Genomic DNA, 17,914 nt, shown 5'->3' with positions numbered 1-17,914 from the left:
ATCTGGAAATAAAGACAGTGTTTTGATAGATACACCGTCAGATTAAAGCTGACTTGTTGCGGTCACAGTTTGAAACCAGTGTGCTCAGGACAGGAACCAGCTGTCTCGTGTCGTGTATTAATTACGGCGAAACAAAAATAAGTGCAAAATCAAACCAGATTCATTCCAACTGCGTTTCTTCCACATTGGATTGAAACCTATAAAATGCAGCTGCAGTCCTTGAATCTTTGACCTCTTTCCTATATTGGTTGCTTATAGTGTTGGTGCTGTGGGAGCTGAAGTGTTGCTGCTGACTGTAATGATTTTATAACAGAAATACATTTCCATGCAGGCTCTGGTTTTTCAGTCTCTGCTATTCCTGCGAGTAAAGAAGCATGGCCTCAGACTGTCATCTTCAGCGCCGAGCGAAGTGGCCACACTTGAACTGTGTTCGTCTCCTGCACGCACCCCTCCAACCCTTCCATCCCCTGCTCAAAATGCACACACATTTAAACACACATATGTCTTTGTCTCCGTTTCTCTCCGCCTGCCTCTGTTTCCATTTAGTGGAGGATGGGTTGGGGGGAGGAAAGAGAGAAGAAAGGTGGAGGTGGTGGTGGGGGGTGGTCAGGTTGAAAATTACAATACGTATTTATGGGTTTTTTTTGTGTGCTGTTGCTTGGCAACACCACATCGGGGGTATTTACAGTTAATAAAAAGTGAGTGACATTAGCTTGGTGTATTAGAGGTAAATCGCTCATTTGCTTTAAGAGCTAGAAAGAAAGCGTGTGTGTTTGTGCGTGTGTGTCTTTTCTTTTTAGTGTGTGTGTATATGTAATAAGTGCTCACTGAGCCTTATCTTTGTAGATATTTAACTCTTTGTGTGACCGAAAGGCCTTTGTTTTTGTGCTCTAACATCATTCTGTGTGTGTGCGTATACCAATATATTTTCATCTTTGTGTGCACACATAAAATTATATATTGCTAAATGTTTACATTTTCATTTAAATAGTTTTTTTTCCCACATTTATTATTATATCGCTTTTTCTTTCTTTTGTGCATCAGCAGAAATCGATCCCAGGAGAAACGCACGTTGTCATCACATTTCCTCCTTAAAAGAACGATTGTTTTATTCCTCGCAGCTGTATTTCTGGTCGCTGCCATTTGTTGTTTGGATGGGAACTGTGTCAGCTGGCATTAACGTCACATCTTGTCTGTCTTTCACAGGCTTTGAAAGCATCTTGGAAGGCTTGTTTGGGCCGGGACTAGTCAAAGACATCACCCTTTTCCAAGGTAAACATGCAAAACAAACAAATCAGCATTTGCAAATACAACTGTATACAAACGCACCGCCATAGTTAGCAACGCAAATGGCAGTCTGTCCTACCAAGAATTTGGCAGCTGACGTAACACACACGTGATGAAACTGTGAGGGGGAAAAATGGGAACTTTAATAAAATGAAATAAACAAAACAACAAAAATGGATATTTATTGAGAGAAAAATAAAATAAATCTTTTTTATCAGTGACAATGTTGTTTGGAAGGACTGAAGTCATTTTCATCTTGTGGAGAGCTTTTACATATTTCTGTTTTAAAAAAAAAAAACAATAGACATGTGCATACAGCAGGAGCTCAGCTCTCAATTTAGCTTAGTGTTATTCAGCGTGAGCGACACTGTGGACCTTCAATAAATATATACTGACATGACAATGAGCGACACAGCATCTCCCCATTGATCTGACTTTAAAACATTTATTGCCTACAGAAGTGACGCTGCTGCAGAAAGCATTTAGAATACAAAACAATATGATTAATTCACACAATAGCCTTTAATTTATGCAGGCCAGATGTCACTAAACAGAGCTGGAGAAGGACAAAAACTGGCAGCCTGGACCAGCTGAGCTTGATGGTTTCTCTGGTAATGAGGCTCTCACTGCTCTCTAATGGTCTGATGCTAGAGGAGCTGGTAAACGGCTAAATACAGTGCAAAAAAAATAGTGCCTTAAATGCATCTGCTACGACTGCATTCACGGTGAGAGCACGAGCAGCAGAGACAGGGCTCGGTCTGAATCACACAGCTGATGTCACAGATCACCCTGCAGATGTGTCTCCATGTTACCTGCTGACTTGAATGTGGATCTGCACATCTGGATTAAAATATTTAAATAATATTTGAATGCAGTCATTCCTCTTTTTCATAAAATCCAACATGCCAAGGCTTTTGACCTTTACTTGAACCTTTATGTGATTTTTCTTCTGTCATCTTAGATTCTTTTAGTTGTAGAATATTCAAATATTCGCCTCTTCAAATGTTAGAAGATTTAGCTATTTTTTAATATCCCTTCGGCAGAATCTCTTTCCCCAAATAAATTCATCAAAAAAAAAGGAGAGTAGAAAAACCACAGACACAAGAACAGCCCTCCCTCTTTGCTGTGCTTATTTGGTGAGTGATTAGCAAGGCCTCAGAGAGTTCCAGAGAGCAGCGCAGCATCTTCTGTTGCTTTTTCCCTGAGTGATCACTTTGCATATAAATATAGCCCAAGTTACAGCAGAGCCATTGTCTTTATCTCTTATGTATGTTGATTTTTTTTATTCACATGTACTACTACCAGCTGAGCATCATTTAACCCTATAAAGCCGGTCGGAGCGGGCACTCTCCGTTCTGCGTAACTATTTTTAAATCCCGGTAGCTCTGCAACCACGTAAGCTAGCGCAATAATTTTTTTTCCATATGAAACCGGAGGAGTTGTACTCACATCTTATGCCATCAGCTTGTCCTCGGTCACGGTTTCCTTCCACATATAGCTTTGCAAAAACTGCATAAAAAGCACTTGCAGCAACAAAAACATAATATTCCAGAAACACGCTTTGCCGATCCGATCAGCTGTTCATAACACTTCCTACGTCCATCAGCGCGAACTATCGCATGTCCGCCATGTCCTGCCCAAAACCGGAAGTGACGTCATTTTGCGGAAATGTAATTTTTTTACCATCAGGGTCTTATGAGCTTATACTGGTGTTTTTAAAAGTTATGTTTGACTTTATGACTTTCTGTGTCGTTTCTGGGATGCTTAGGACTCATATTGCACTGCTGGAAATAGTTTATTTTGATGCATATGCTGCTTTTTTGCAAATTTGCACTATAATATTTATTTTCGTTTTTCCTGCAGTGTATAAAAATTGGTGTATTTCAAAAATAAAACTATGAAGACACTCAAAATAAATTTCCTGTAGTGGGAAACTATTTTGTGCAACTTCTTTGTATTTACAGTTTTGAGGAATAAGCCTCTTAAATTTCTGTAACTAGAAATATATGTTAAAAAAACAAAAATGATTTTAAATTTTTTTGTAGTTTATTGCACTCTTTTGCAATTTATGTAGTTACTATGCACTTAATGCAGACATATTATTAAAATTTAGGCTGTAATGGCTGTAATCTTGAAATGCTCCCAAAAATGGCTCCACAGCATGTAAACATATAATATAAGCTCTGGCGGACTTGGTTCTATGGTAGGTCTTAAAGGATTAAAGGCCACAGTCTACATGAATGTATTTCTCACCATGTCTGTCCCTTTATGTCCTGATGTCTGCTTATAATAATAATGCACCATGTCACATAGCTCACATAATCTAAAACCAGTTACTTGAATGATCAGAACTACAGTAGAGCCCCTTCGGGATGTGGTAATATTGGATATTTGCATCACGGATGTGCAGCCAATAATAGATCTGCAGATCTGTGTCATGCTCTCAAGTCAAGGTTACCAAAACATCTGAGGAATCTTTCCGGCACCTTGTCGAATCTTTGCCACAAAGAATTAAATGCCATTTTATTAGGTATACTTTACTAGCACTAGGTTTGACCACCTTTTTCCTTCAGACCTGCCTTGAGTGTACAGCCTTTAGTGCACAGGTGTTGAACTCCAGGCCTCGAGGGCCGGTGTCCTGCAGCTTTGAGATGTGTCCTTGATCCATCACAGCTGATTTAAATGGCTACATTACCTCCTCAACATGTCTTGAAGTTCTCCAGAAGCCTGTTAATGAACTAATCATTTGATTCAGGTCTGTTGACCCAGGGTGAGATCTAAAACCTGCAGGACACACTGGAGTTTGACACCCCTGCTTTAGTGGAAGAAGCGTTAAACAATCACAGTGTACACATTTTCCAGCGCTCAATCATATGCTGGTTCCCCAGTCTGTCATCCAAACTGGTGAACCCCAGTGCATATGTAAATTTATGAAGTATATTTGTGGTTGTACAGCATTGTGATGCCTGCTTTCATTCACATTCTGAAACTCAGGATGCCATAAACACAGATGGTGTGTTTGCATTCAGGTATTCTATCATCTGTGCCTCTCCCCCCATGCACAACACTCACAGTACGTATGGGAATTACAAAATGAGTTTTTATATCAGCAAAACCCAATTGTTACATGTTTTCATACATATCATGTGACTAAAGCGAAGGAAGGCTGCCCGGCTCACTCTCTCACATGCACTCTCAGAAAAAACAAGGTCAACATGGCGTTCTGGTGTCATGTGACCCATCCCCCACCAACTTAAAGCATTTTTCGAATATTTCGGGCATGTCATTTTCAATCATGCGTTACACATTAGTGCGCAGACACACACACATATATACATTGTCTCCCAAGTAAAGCTGGCACATGAGGCAGCAGTGAAGCCTCCCTCACATAAAAACACCAACTTCTAGCAAAAGTTAATCTTTGTGACTTGAAGAGGGAAAAAAACCCAAACAAAATGCTGTCTCATGAATTCTTTTCCCTCAAAGGGCCCTCGCCCTCCTTTGTGTTTCCCAGACTTTCTGTCTAAAGCTGAAGTCAGCCAGCTCTCAATTTAGAGTTATATATTTACTGATTTGAGTCCTGTGGGCGCAGAAAACTTTCTCAGCCTGCGATCAAAATGTCAGAAATGTTAAAGGTCTGTTGAAGAAAGAAGGCGCTGCTACGTGATTCAGAGCGAGTGAAGCTGAAGTCTGATGATTGCAATAGTTGCCGATAGCTTCCATGGTTTTTTTCCTGTTTTTTGGTCAGTGGTTCGCTGTAATCTTGTGCACAAAACCAAACATATAAACATAATTATGCAGGGTGCTGAGGGGCATGCACTAAGATATGCAAAGATATACAAGCTCACGTTAAACAGCATAGATGTACATTACAGAGGAATCACATCTGCGGTAGCTTGGAAACCGTGTATCTCTTAATCTCAAACAAACCTGCGTTTTCTTAGTTTTCACGTTTACGAAACCAGGCTGCTGCTGCTGCAGGTATGCTGAGCTGATTATGTGCATGTAAACAAGCCGAGAGCTGAGCAGCCCCCCCCACACACACACACACACTGAAAGCTTCCTCTAAACTGTGCCAATATCGCCTTTGTGTTTACTACTTGCACACACTCACAAATACCTTGAATCCTGTTAGGGTGGGGGTTAAGCTAGCTGTGGGACTGGAGCTTAATTGGCGCATTCCCAGGGATACTGTAAGCGGCACAACCACGGGGTTCAAGCACAGCTCACCTTTGACCTTTTACATTCCCGCCCCGGAGACAGAGATGCACAAAGAAACCGAGAGAGTAGTAACTGAACCGTCTGCACGTCTCGCAGGAAAATGATGGGAAGCTGGAGAGTTCAGGCACATATCTGCACACAAAAGGGGAAAACTAGCAGACCCTATTTATAGGATTTGGACAGGTTCTTCTTAAAGAAGCATGCTGGTGTTCCTCCTGACCGGATCTTACTTGTGTGTCTTACTCTGCTGCAGGGTGTGATCGCGAGGTGAAACAGATTAAACTGTTAGCCAGAGGGGACAGAAAAGCAGCGGTTGGGATTTAGTTACTCTTTAACTCCAAATCCTATTGGTTATATTTTCATCTTCAGATGTTTCATTTTTGGCAGCCTTTTGTCTTGTTCAGTACAGCGCAGCGTGAAAATCCATTTTTAAACTTTCTTTGTAATCGATTACACCGAGGCATCAAGTGCAAAGGGAGTGCTTCGCGTCGCCTCAAAACAAATAATATAGCTTTTACAAAACTGATTGGGGACTTGATGTTCACTGTAAGGGATTATACAACTCAAACAAATTGGATTATTGATTTTTCTAATCTTACAAAGTAATGGAAGGTCATGGTATGGCACAAAGAAACAAACAAAAACTCCAGGAATGTCATCTGCTTGTCACTTGCCATTGCCCGCCTGCCCTCATGTGCTCTGTTTTCATGTTTTATTTGCTATTATTTTGTACATTGTGAACTTTTTATATGTGTGCCCCTGCTTTGTTTTTCAGTTATTGTCAAATTATAAATGTGATAAAAATACAAGTTAACCCTTTAAAGCCGGTCGGAGCGTACACGCTCCATTTTGCATAACTATTTTTAAATCCCGGTAGCACTGCAACCACGTAAGCTAGCGCAATAATTTTTTTTGCATATGAAACCAGAGGAGTTGTACTTACATCTTATGCCATCAGCTTGTCCTACGTCACAGTTTCCTTCCACATATAGCTTTGCAAAAACTGCATAAAAAGCACTTGCAGCAACAAAAACATAATATTCCAGAAACAGGCTTTGCCGATCCGATCAGCTGTTCATAACACTTCCTACGTCCATCAACGTGAACTATCGCATGTCCGCCATGACCTGCCTAAAACCGGAAGTGACGTCATTTTGCGGAAATGTAGTTCTTTACCATCAGGGTCTTATGAGCCTATACTTGTGTTTTTAAAAGTTATCTTTGACTTTATGACTTTCTGTGTCGTTTCTGGGATGCTTAGGACTCATATTGCACTGCTGGAAATAGTTTATTTTGATGCATATGCTGCTTTTTTGCAAATTTGCATTATAATATTTATTTTCGTTTTTCCTGCAGTATATAAAAATTGGTGTATTTCAAAAATAAAACTATGAAGACACTCAAAATAAATTTCCTGTGGTGGGAAACTATTTTGTGCAACTTTTTTGTATTTACAGTTTTGAGGAATAAGCCTCTTAAATTTCTCTAACTAGAAATATATGTTAAAAAAACAAAAACGATTTTCAATTTTTTTGTAGTTTATTGCACTTTTTTGCAATTTATGTAATTACTATGCACTTAATGCAGACATATTATTAAAATTTGGGCTATAACAGTTGTATTGATGTAAATCAACTTGAAATGCTCCCGAAAATGGCTCCACAACATGTAAAAATATAATAAAATCTCTGGTGGGTTTGGTTCTATGGTAGGTCTTAAAGGGTTAATAATATATTCACATTTATAGCTCAAATATTATTGTTTCTCATGTTTGGGATTATTAAATCTTTTCATGCTCATAAATGGCAAACAAGGAAAAAGAAAAAAAAAGATAAAAGTTAAAGGCATGGATGGACACAGTTGCTGATATTAGCTTGTTGCAGAAACATCTATTCCCAGCACGTATGCCAGCTCACAGTCGACACAAAGAAGGAAATTGAAATAAATACGATTCCTTTAATCAAATTGACCTTACTGTGAATAAAATGTAGATTATCTGTATCAGCAGTGTAAAGAGCGCAAGGACGAGTGGAAATGCATGCAAGCCGTAAACCCAACAAATGGAGAAGAGAGATGGATTGTGCAAACCCGGCCCTCTGATAAAGCAGTCACTGGAGCGGTGCCAGGTGTGGCTCCCCTATGGACCCACCTCTGCTACTCTGCCCTCCTCCCACACACAAACACGAACAAACAGAGTGGGGAGGGGTCATCGCAGTAACAAGACGGGACAGGGTAGAATTGCTGAACATGGCTTCAGGTCATGTACAAATGGTTTCTTTATTACGTCAGTGTGGACTGTATATATTTACATTGCTGCATGTGTTAAAAGCAGCAGTAAAGATGAGCATCAACATATTTTTTTAATATTCGACTGTTTTTTGATTTATTTTTGTTTTTAAATGTTTCATTTGGACCTGAATAAATCAGGCGGATCAATCCTGCTATTTTTCTAAAGCTGCAAAAGATGAAGGTTTTTTTCTTTCTTTAAGGACAATACTGTACAATAAAGAAAATTACATAAAAACAGAGATTTTACTGCTTTATGTCTTGAAATGATTAGGTAATAGTGACGCAAAAAGCAAAAAACCGCCAAATGAATCAAGAACAAGAAATATCGAGTTGTTTAATGAGACCGAGGGCATTCCTATACATATGGAAACAAACGCATTAAAGCAAAGCAGTTTGTGCTACAGATATATCACAGCAGAACTGCAGGCATCCCTGTGTGATGTTAAAATGAACATCACACACCGTACATTTATCAGATTTTCACAGTTTAAGGAATTAATTCTCACGGCGTAACACTTTGTGAAACACTTTCACCTGAGAGTCAGCGTGTCTGCTTAGTTGCTGGAAAGGTGTCATTTTGGAGATGGGAAGTTTTGAATTAGCACACACTTCATGTTCACAGGATGTTCTGATATTGTTCTGTCTCTCTGTGGAGCTGACTCGTCCCTCCTTTTGCCTCCTATATATATATATGGTTTTAAATGGAGGTGTAATACCATGGCAACAGCTCAGCTGTAGCCAGTGTCCTCAGCTCAGAAGGTGCTATGTTGGTAAAAATGTATTTCTGCTGCTGACATCATCTAAATCAATCATCATTGAATCATAAGAGGACAATCACAGGATTATTATTGATATGAGAAACCACTGATCAGAGGTTGTTGTTGTTTTTAATTGGATTATATGGAGCTTTTATGGTTTATGTCATACATGTTTAAAATTACAAACCTTGATGTTTTGATTTCAGCTTCTCCATCAGCCTGAGATGAGATCAGAACCACACACCCAGTAATATCTGTCCATTCTGTGCACAGAACAACAACAAAAAGTAAAACTAGTCAAGCCTCCAACTGCAAATAATTAATTATAAATGTTAAGTAATAGTAACATGCAGCTAATTTGTTCTGTATAAATATAAGAGTGTTTACACACGTCGCCATTTTTGCAACCAGAATTTTCTGTAAACATAAATTATTGTGCTGACACATTTGCATTTATAGTAGAGAAATGCATTATATATCTATTAGGGATGCAACGATACCAATTTTTTCAAACAGATACAATACCGATACTTGGATCTGAGTACTTGCCGATACCGAGTACAAAAACCGATACTTCTACCACACACACACACAAATGCAATGAATTGGAAGACAGGTTTTATTTTATTCTCTGCCGATAAAAAATAAAATCTTAATAAAAATTGACCCCAAAAAAATTTCAAGTGAAAAATAAGCACTTCTGTTAAATTATTGCAGAGTCTCCACATTGTAATTTAACAAAATATCACTGAACTATTGGCACTGTCTCGAGCTTTCAGAATAATAAATAAACACTTCTGTTTGGAATAAAATAAATACAAATTAGGTTTGAGAATAAAATAAACTTTGTCCATATTATAAACAAACGAACAAAATAACGAAAGTATTTGGCATTGATGAACTCCCCATCTGCCCGTGGATCATCAGTCCACTGTGCCGTTAAACCAAGGACTGACATCGCACACACTGCTTGTCTTTACCTCTTCAGAAAGTTTTGGCACCATTATCTCCCTGATGTGTGGGCGGCTGGGAATTTCATATCGCAGCTCGAGTATGCTGAGAAGACGGTGCAATCCTATGTTTTCCTTGACCGGCATTGGCTGGTCATCCAGAGCAATAAAATGAGTCAGAGCCTCTGTTATTTAAACTCCCCGTGGATTTTCTCTTGACATTTTTCATCGCTTTTCCAAAACCTGAGTTAAAGTTGGCTGTTCCACACTGCTGACATTTTGTTTAGCCTAGCTACAGCAGCCTCTAGTTTCTCTTTTTTTACTCGCCTAACCCTGTGCCTGTTTAGCGTGAGATGTCCCCCTAGTGGCCAATCTAAAAAACTACAACAAAAATGACAATCCACCCTCTGATTAATGAAATAAGTTAGTATCAGTTCGTGGTATCGGTTAACTTTTACGAGTTAACCGATACCACATTTTTACAGTATCGGTCCCGATACCTGATACCAGTATCTATACAAGTGTAGAAATATATCTTTAGCTGCTCAGATTTGCTTTAAATGTGATTTTATGTTTCTCGTAATTGCCCACAATGCTCGTGTGTATTTGATCAGTTACGTTCTCTTTTGAAATGTGAATTTAGAGCAGAGTAAAACACCTGCAGAGAGTCTGTCAGGATTTTGGCTTAATGATATAAAGCTCATAAAACTACAAGGAGACACCAGTGAACTTTGTCATCCAGAAAAACACATTTAAGAGAAATCAGTTTTGGAAACTGGACAATCTTTGTGAAGACGGCTTCAGGGCGTGAATCTCTCAAACTGATCCAGATTTATGCACAAAGACGTCCACGCTGCTTTTGGAAGTCTAAGGCAATAATGTGGCTGATACCTGATTGAGCTTATCTGTCAGTCACAGGTGTGGTTCGTTTTTACACAGCATGCTTGTGGAGTGAATCGCTGGAGTTTAGTCCGTCACTGTAATTAAAAGTGAATCACTTTATTGCTGTTGTTGATCTGGGTTTGTGGTCCCTGAGCTGTCAGTCTCTCTCGGCTTATCAGTCTGGATTTCTCCCTCGATTCATATACACCTCGCTAATGATCTGCACCTGGATATTCAAACTGAATAATTGTAGCAGTGCCTCGCAAATCAAGTAAAACACACAATAAACCTACACGTTGTTTTGCTCTTTGTTTCTACTGTTACACTAACAGATTCTGCTCCCGGGTAGCACATCAGTCAACTTATGAGATCCTGAGCATTATGGGAGTTTGAGTCATTAATTGCATACTTTCTGTCATGCAGACTGCGAGCCAGAGGAGGTGTCTGACTGGTCCTTTGATGAAAACTGTCTCTTCTGCTGCTTAAGACGTGAGAAAGTCAAGGTAGGTGCAGTTCAGTCTCCCTTTTAGATAAGACCCTCTCATCCTAATTACATGGCTGTGATTTCACAACTCTTCAGAAGCTGCTGGGTGGTATCACTTTTACCTCACAACACGAAGGTGCCTGATGTAAATGGAGCAGGGTTTGTTTTATATAATATGGAGTTACATTAGGTTTTGTTTTCACCTGAATAAACTAATGTTAGCTTTTTAGCAGCACACTCGATTGAACAATTTGTTTCAAAGAATAAGCAGAATACAGAATATGGGGGGTGATGGGTGGGGGCTACATCTTATAATGTTTAACTGTGTAATTGTGCTGTGGCATAGCTGGGTTTATTTATTTCATACTTTGAGTGCAAAGGAAAACATTTTGCCTGCTTTTCTTTTAGGTTTTTATTTGCTTTCATAAATGTGGTTAATGGGAATTAACCACATTAATTATTAGTTAGGAGAGCAAGATACAAATAGATAACTTAATAGCCACCCTTTATCTTCCACATATGCAATTAAGAGTCAAAGGGATGCTGGAGACGATCCCAGCAGTCATAGTGTGAGAGGCAGGATACATCCTGGACAGGTGACCGGTCTGTTATAGAGCTAGACGGCTACATTTACACATGGGGTTAGGTCACCAATTAACCTAACCCCATGTATTTCTTCGGACTGTGGGAGGTACCAGTACCTACAGTACCTGTCGAGAACCCCAACTCACTGGGTTTCAACCCAGGGTCTTCTTGCTGTGAGGCAACAGTGCTAATAAACCACACCGCCATCCCTGCACCGAACTTAATAATTGCAGCTTTTGTCCCGAGGGAAAAAAACAAGAAACTTTTACATTTTTAAACGGGCCTCAATATAAGATGTGTATTAGAACACACTTTTATTATGTAAGGCTTACAAATAAGATGCAAAGGCCTTGAATAATGTATGACAACATGTTCCACTGAAAGCGTGCTGTGAGTGTGGAGATGCTTCACCGCAGTGTTGTAAAATTTAAAAAAAATAAAACATGATGTGCGTTTCAATTAGCTGTTTCCTCGCTAACATCGTCGCTAACAGAGGTGAAAGCTGCTCTCTGCCTGATACAGCACTTGTGTTACTTTTCATAAGTCACTGGACACTGTGAACATCCACGGTCACCACTTCATGCATAATGGACCTTCCATGACCTTCCAAGCTATATAGTTTATGTCTTCCATATTTCCAACTATATCCATAATCACATACTGTGTATGCTACCATTGTATATAGTGTATTATCTTACTTTTTTTCATTGATACTTATTTGTATTTTTGTATTTCCTTCATATATCCAGTGTTGGGAAGGTTACTTTTAAAATGTATTCCATTACAGAATACAGAATACATGCCCCAAAATGTATTCTGTAACGTATTCTGTTACGTTACTCAATGAGAGTAACGTATTCTGAATACTTTGGATTACTTAATATATTATCATGCTGTTTACAACTACATGAATGTACTATTGCTGTGATTTATTACTGTTACTGAAGGTCCGCGGCTCCGAACCGTCTGGCTAATACGTCGGGTTCATGTCGGGCTCGTAGCTGAAAACTAGCTTTACTTTGTTGTCTGGGTCAACTTTGCTAGCAGAGACAGAGAGAGGCGTTGAAAGGCTGCTCCAACGGAACTTATTGTTTTCAGAGGAAAACACGAACACGGTGTACAGTCGAGTCTTAATAGCTTACTTACAGCTGGGCTCGTCAGGCACTCTTCTTGGCTGCAGTGGTTATTATTATATTTACATGCTTCCAGCTCCCGTTTTTGCTCGATGACAGCTCGTACTTTTCCTTTTTCTCCCTCCCTCGCTCACAGACACATAACGTGTATGGCAGTCCATTCTCCCTGCAGCACGGACTACACTGCCTATGATGCTACATTCTTTAGAGCTATACCTGTAGCATTCTGCCTATTAGCTTAGCACAACAACAACAAAAAGGCCTCTCTCACCCAGGAAACACGCAGAGAGAGAGAGCGTCACCCTGTAACCATGGCAGCCGTAACGCTGCCACCTGGAACAACAGAACGTAGCTGTCAAACAAAACCCAAACAGTCCTGACCCGCCACAATATGAAACAGAGAAGTACCGCCGTGTAATCCATTTATTTCAACAAAGTAACTGTATTCTAAATACCACCTTTTTAAACGGTAACTGTAACGGAATACAGTTACTCATATTTTGTATTTTAAATACGTAACGGCGGTACATGTATTCCGTTACTCCCCAACACTGCATATAACTGTACCTGAGCTGAGGTGATGCAAAAATTTCCCCGTTGTGGGATCAATAAAGTCTCATCTTATCTTATCTTTTATGAAGCAGCTCATTTTCTTTGTCCACGTGTTCTGTATTTTAGTTCACTGCCAGTTTTAAGCTTTCTATTGAAAAATACCACATCTTTGTCTCTCTCCTCCTCCTGGTGCACTACTTGTTATTTGTGTTGTTCAACCATCCGTGGTCTTGACCCCAATTTAGCCTATAAAAGGACTGTGACATAATGATTTGGAGGTGAGTGAGTATGTGTGGAAGGAGGAGGAGGATGCTGACATGATTGTAAATTAGTTGGTCTCCCACAGCAGCCTAGATGCTGGTACACCCTCACAGTTTCTTACCCAAAAAAAAGCATCCTGAACAGAATAATAATGAGTTTATTGGACAAGCTTCTGTTTAATATATACAAATTCAAGCATGTGTTCATTGTGCTTCTGCTCATTCTGCTGTGCAGAAGGCCTTCGTGTTTTGCGGCCATTCATTTTTACCGCCCTCCGCTGCACTTAAAAATGAGGAACAAAAAGAGCAAGGATGCTACGGGGCCCTCAACAGTCTCTGGATGATTCCAAATGGGCTCCCTTGTTGCATGTGGCCTCCACTCTCTTATCACCACAGTCGCCATTATGAACACCGTAGGGGGTGATATGGATGAAAAGAAAAATTCTTTTTTTAAACATCAGAAGAAAGTAGAAATGACTTGTTAGTCTGGAGGCTGTAATAAGAGATGAGTCACATATGTTGTGTTAATTAACATATCAATATTATCATATGCTTTTGAATGCATTTCTATGAGGGCAGTTGATTGGGGGAGGGACAATGAAGTCTAAAATATGCACAATAATTTATAAGAAATCATCTTATAGCTTGAATGCCTGTCACATTAGCAGACTTTTTGTCTTTTCATTTGTTCTTGTAGCTCAGGGTAAGTACTTTTTGGGATGTTGACCTAATGTATATGTGGACACAAGAAAGGTATGTGAGAATAAACAAGGAAGGGAAGGAAGTTAGGAGGGGGCGTCCTTCTGTCAGACATACATTGTTGCTTGTTTTTCGACTTGACCCTGGTCCGACCCCCAGGGTCGACCATCTGTCTGCTAAAAACATCCCCATTTTTCCACCACTCACTACCATCTCCGAGCCCCCATATGCCTCTCCCTTTCTGCCTTTCTCTGCGCGTGAAGCCATGTAGCAGTAGCTAACGGTAGCTGCGTGGTCAGAGCTCACTTGTGCATGTAATAGCATCACAGATAAGATATGAATAAAAAAATCTGAAGCAGTAATCGGAGCAAAATCAATCAACAAAACCTTGCAGGGTTTCCAGAAGGTTTTTTTTTCCACCATATTTTCTAAATACTCAATAACTGTTAGCCGCTCACATAATGCAAACCATGGCACCTCAATTACATTCGTCTTCTACGCTCAAATATAGGTTTTTATTAATATGGTAGGGTTTCAAGTGCTCTCCCTGTCTCGCCATTATTACCCTCTGCTTGTTTGCAAGATGCCAGAGGAGCTTCAGTGGGCGGGAACCATCGATTCATTGATCTGAAGCCACGCAAACCGCCAGCAGAAAGAGAGCTGAGGGGTTAAAATAAAGAGAACAGAGACTGGAGAAAGCTTTTCTCATCTAAGTTCCTTTGTTTCCTACCACTCATGCACACAGACGCATACATGCACTCAAATTTCCTCCCTATTGTACTGTAAGGATCTAAAGGCCTTGATATCCTGGAAAAGTTAGTGGTTTGGATTAAAGAGACCCTCCCTTCAGTCAGACTGGGGAAAACAGTGGTTGTAGATCACATGCAAGATTAGAAATTAGTCTGCTCTCAGTTACAACTAAGGCTATGTCCACACGTACCCGGGTATTTTTGAAAACACAGATTTTTCTATGCGTTTGCACCTTTCGTCCACACGTAATCGGCGTTTTCGGTCACTGAAAACGGAGATTTCTAAAAACTCCGGCCAGGGTGGATATTTTCTAAAACTCCATTTTTGCATTTACGTGTGGACGAGAAAAACGGAGAAAACGCAGCGTCAAAGGTGTGCGCCTTTTTTGACGTCACACTGTGCGCCACGTTATTGTTTTGGTGAAATGAATTTCTACAATACTGTTACTGTTAATTGTTCTCTCTGCAGTGTTTAAATGCTTACATATACACACACAGTTACTGTCCCTCCACACATACGACTCGGTTCTGCTTCTATGCCCCAGCTTTGTTTACTATTTCCCACCGAGGCTTCTAGACTTCTGATTGGCCAACATTTCTACACGGTTAGAAATAAAGCGCCACCTGCTGCTTTGGCATGTTCCTAGCAGCGTTTTCCTTCATTTCTGCGTTTACGTGTGGACGGATTATTTTTTAAAACGAAAACGAAAAATCTCAGTTTTCAAAAATACCCGTGTACGTGTGGACGTAGCCTAAATGGGGTCAAGCATATGTGATCTGTTTGTGAGAATACACCAATTAACTGATAAATTCTGAAGCAACAGTCACCTCAAGGCGCTTTATATTGTAAGGTAGACCCTACAATAATACATAAAGACAAAAACCCAACAATCATATGACCCCCTATGAGCAAGCACCTTGGTGACAGTGGGAAGGAAAAACTCCCTTTTAACAGGAAGAAACCTCCAGCAGAACCAGGCTCAGGGAGGGGCGGGGCCATCTGCTGGGACCGGTTGGGGTGAGAGAAGGAAGACAGGATAAAAGACCTGCTGTGGAAGAGAGACAGAGATTAATAACAGATATGATTCAATGCAGAGAGGTCTGTTAACACACAGTGAGTGAGAAAGGTGACTGAAAAAGAAATACGATATAGATGCTGCATCAGCGGTCCCCAACCTTTTTTGCGCCACGGACCGGTTTATGCCTGACAATATTTTCATGGACCGGCCTTTAAGGTGTCGCGGATAAATACAACAAAATAAAACTAGTACCGGTACCGAAAAAAAGAAGATTTATTCATAACACACGTGAAAAGACCCAGGAAAACCGAGTAAACGATAAAAACGATACAAAATAACGCTGAAAACCGATAAAAACCCTGAAAACTATACATTTCACACCTGAGCCTCAACTCTCGCGGCCCGGTACCAAACAACTCACGGACCGGTACCGGTCCGAGGCCCAGAGGTTGGGGACCGCTGTGCTACATGATGGTGATTTAACAGCCACACAGTGACATAGCCACTCTTAAATTAGAGCAAAATTATTTGCAAACATGTTGTAATCTGAGAGTGACGACAGTCACTCCCAAGTCAACCGCGGTTGTTTGTTGTTTCGATTGCCTTGGTCACCCAGCATTTAAAGCTACCACACGCTCAACCACTTGCAGTCATTTGTCAAATAAGAAAAATTTGACGCAATCACCCCGGTAACCACTGAATTTTTAAATCCTAATTTTACTCCACAGCGGCTGAGCCATTAGTAGTAGTAGTGAGTGAGTGAGTGAGTGAGTAGGGAAGTGAAGACGTGTCCTGCCACCACTTCTCCCTGTAGTGTTATGTTATTGTCATCTTAATAAAAACGTGTGTGTGTGTGTGTGTGTGTGGCTTGCCCTGCAATATTTTCAGTAGTCAATAAGACTAGGAAAATGCAATATAAATGCATACTATGCTTGCCAAGATAAATAAAGAAGGCCAACGTATGGAGAAGTCTGCTTGTCCCCGCTGTGCAACCCATCTTCTGTTGACACAGAACTGTCGGAGAATTGTCGGCATTGAGAGCTGGACATGTTTAAACAATCATAATGAAAAAATGCTGGTGGCATAATGTGGTGGTAGTGTGAGGGTATTCGTTTCTTCCACACCAAACCTTTACTCACTCATTGGTCTCTGCGTGTTTGTCTGTGTAGGAGCACGGTGTGGAGAACGGTGGAGGCAGCCACGTGCTGTCGGAGTGTGAAGACTTCAAACAGGAGCAGTCTCGGATCAGCCGACTGGAGAGACAGGCTCAAGACTTCCTCAATGCTGTGTTCCACAGAAAAGGTACGACATACATACCCCTCATCAGTCATTATTCATCAGTCATTATTCATTTACTAAAGTCAGTCTAGACATGGATATCCAGAGTAATTTAACATGGGTCTATTTTAGAATTAATATGATACTTTTCCTATATATTTTTATTTAAATTTTCTTTTTTCTGTCATAAATATATGTTAATTGCTGGTTGTTTGTATTAAACATGTTTCAAATAATGATGTTTTAGCTTATATGAAAGTAGTCCATGAATGCATGCTTTAAAACTCTATTTTAGATCATTTTATTCTACTTTTGAGTCTTCATGATGTAATTGATGCCCATAGTATTGTCCTCTCAAATTCACAAGTTTTGCTGTGAGAACATGAGCTTTAACTGCGTGGTTTTTAAACATATTTCTAAGGGGTAGCCAATCAGAGTAAAGTTGGCTTAAATGGATCAAGGCCCAGTGTAGTAGAAAAATACAGAATGTTTGTGTGATGGTTCAAGGCAATGTTAGTCTTTACCCTGTAACACAGAAAGTTGGTCAGTTACCCACTGGTTGCAATACCAAGTTGTATGTAACTGTTTTCCTCAAATGGCAAATCATTTATTCATAAATAGCTAAACTATGTCATTTGCATTCTGTAGCTCAGCTTTGGGAACTAAAATAAATAGCTCTTGTAGAAATTATCCATCATGCTCAGCTTTAGGAGTTGAATTGGAGAGGACACAAGTCTATGTTTGGGAGCAATGTGTAATGCCTGAGTG

The 17,914-nt window shown here is 40.0% G+C and overlaps 1 protein-coding gene across 2 annotated transcripts in view; it reads left to right on the top strand.

The window, feature by feature from the left end:
• lcor (ligand dependent nuclear receptor corepressor) overlaps nucleotides 1-17,914 on the top strand; it is a 94,425-nt gene that overhangs the window by 44,975 nt on the left and 31,536 nt on the right. For both annotated transcript variants that reach the window (XR_015719103.1, XM_006806140.3), the window contains exons 2-4: nucleotides 1,207-1,272; nucleotides 10,811-10,890; nucleotides 17,038-17,170. Coding sequence is in view for 1 of the 2 variants with exons in the window: in XM_006806140.3 (XP_006806203.2) it covers nucleotides 1,207-1,272; nucleotides 10,811-10,890; nucleotides 17,038-17,170 (279 nt within the window). In the remaining variant the exon portion in view is untranslated. The remainder of the gene's footprint in view (nucleotides 1-1,206; nucleotides 1,273-10,810; nucleotides 10,891-17,037; nucleotides 17,171-17,914) is intronic.

This window comes from Neolamprologus brichardi, chromosome 6, assembly GCF_056152115.1.
Source record: "Neolamprologus brichardi isolate AB-2024 chromosome 6, ASM5615211v1, whole genome shotgun sequence".
In the NCBI taxonomy this organism is placed as follows: domain Eukaryota; kingdom Metazoa; phylum Chordata; class Actinopteri; order Cichliformes; family Cichlidae; genus Neolamprologus; species Neolamprologus brichardi.
The sequence above is the reverse complement of the archived record's forward strand: the minus strand, read 5'-3'. Positions and strand labels throughout refer to the sequence as shown.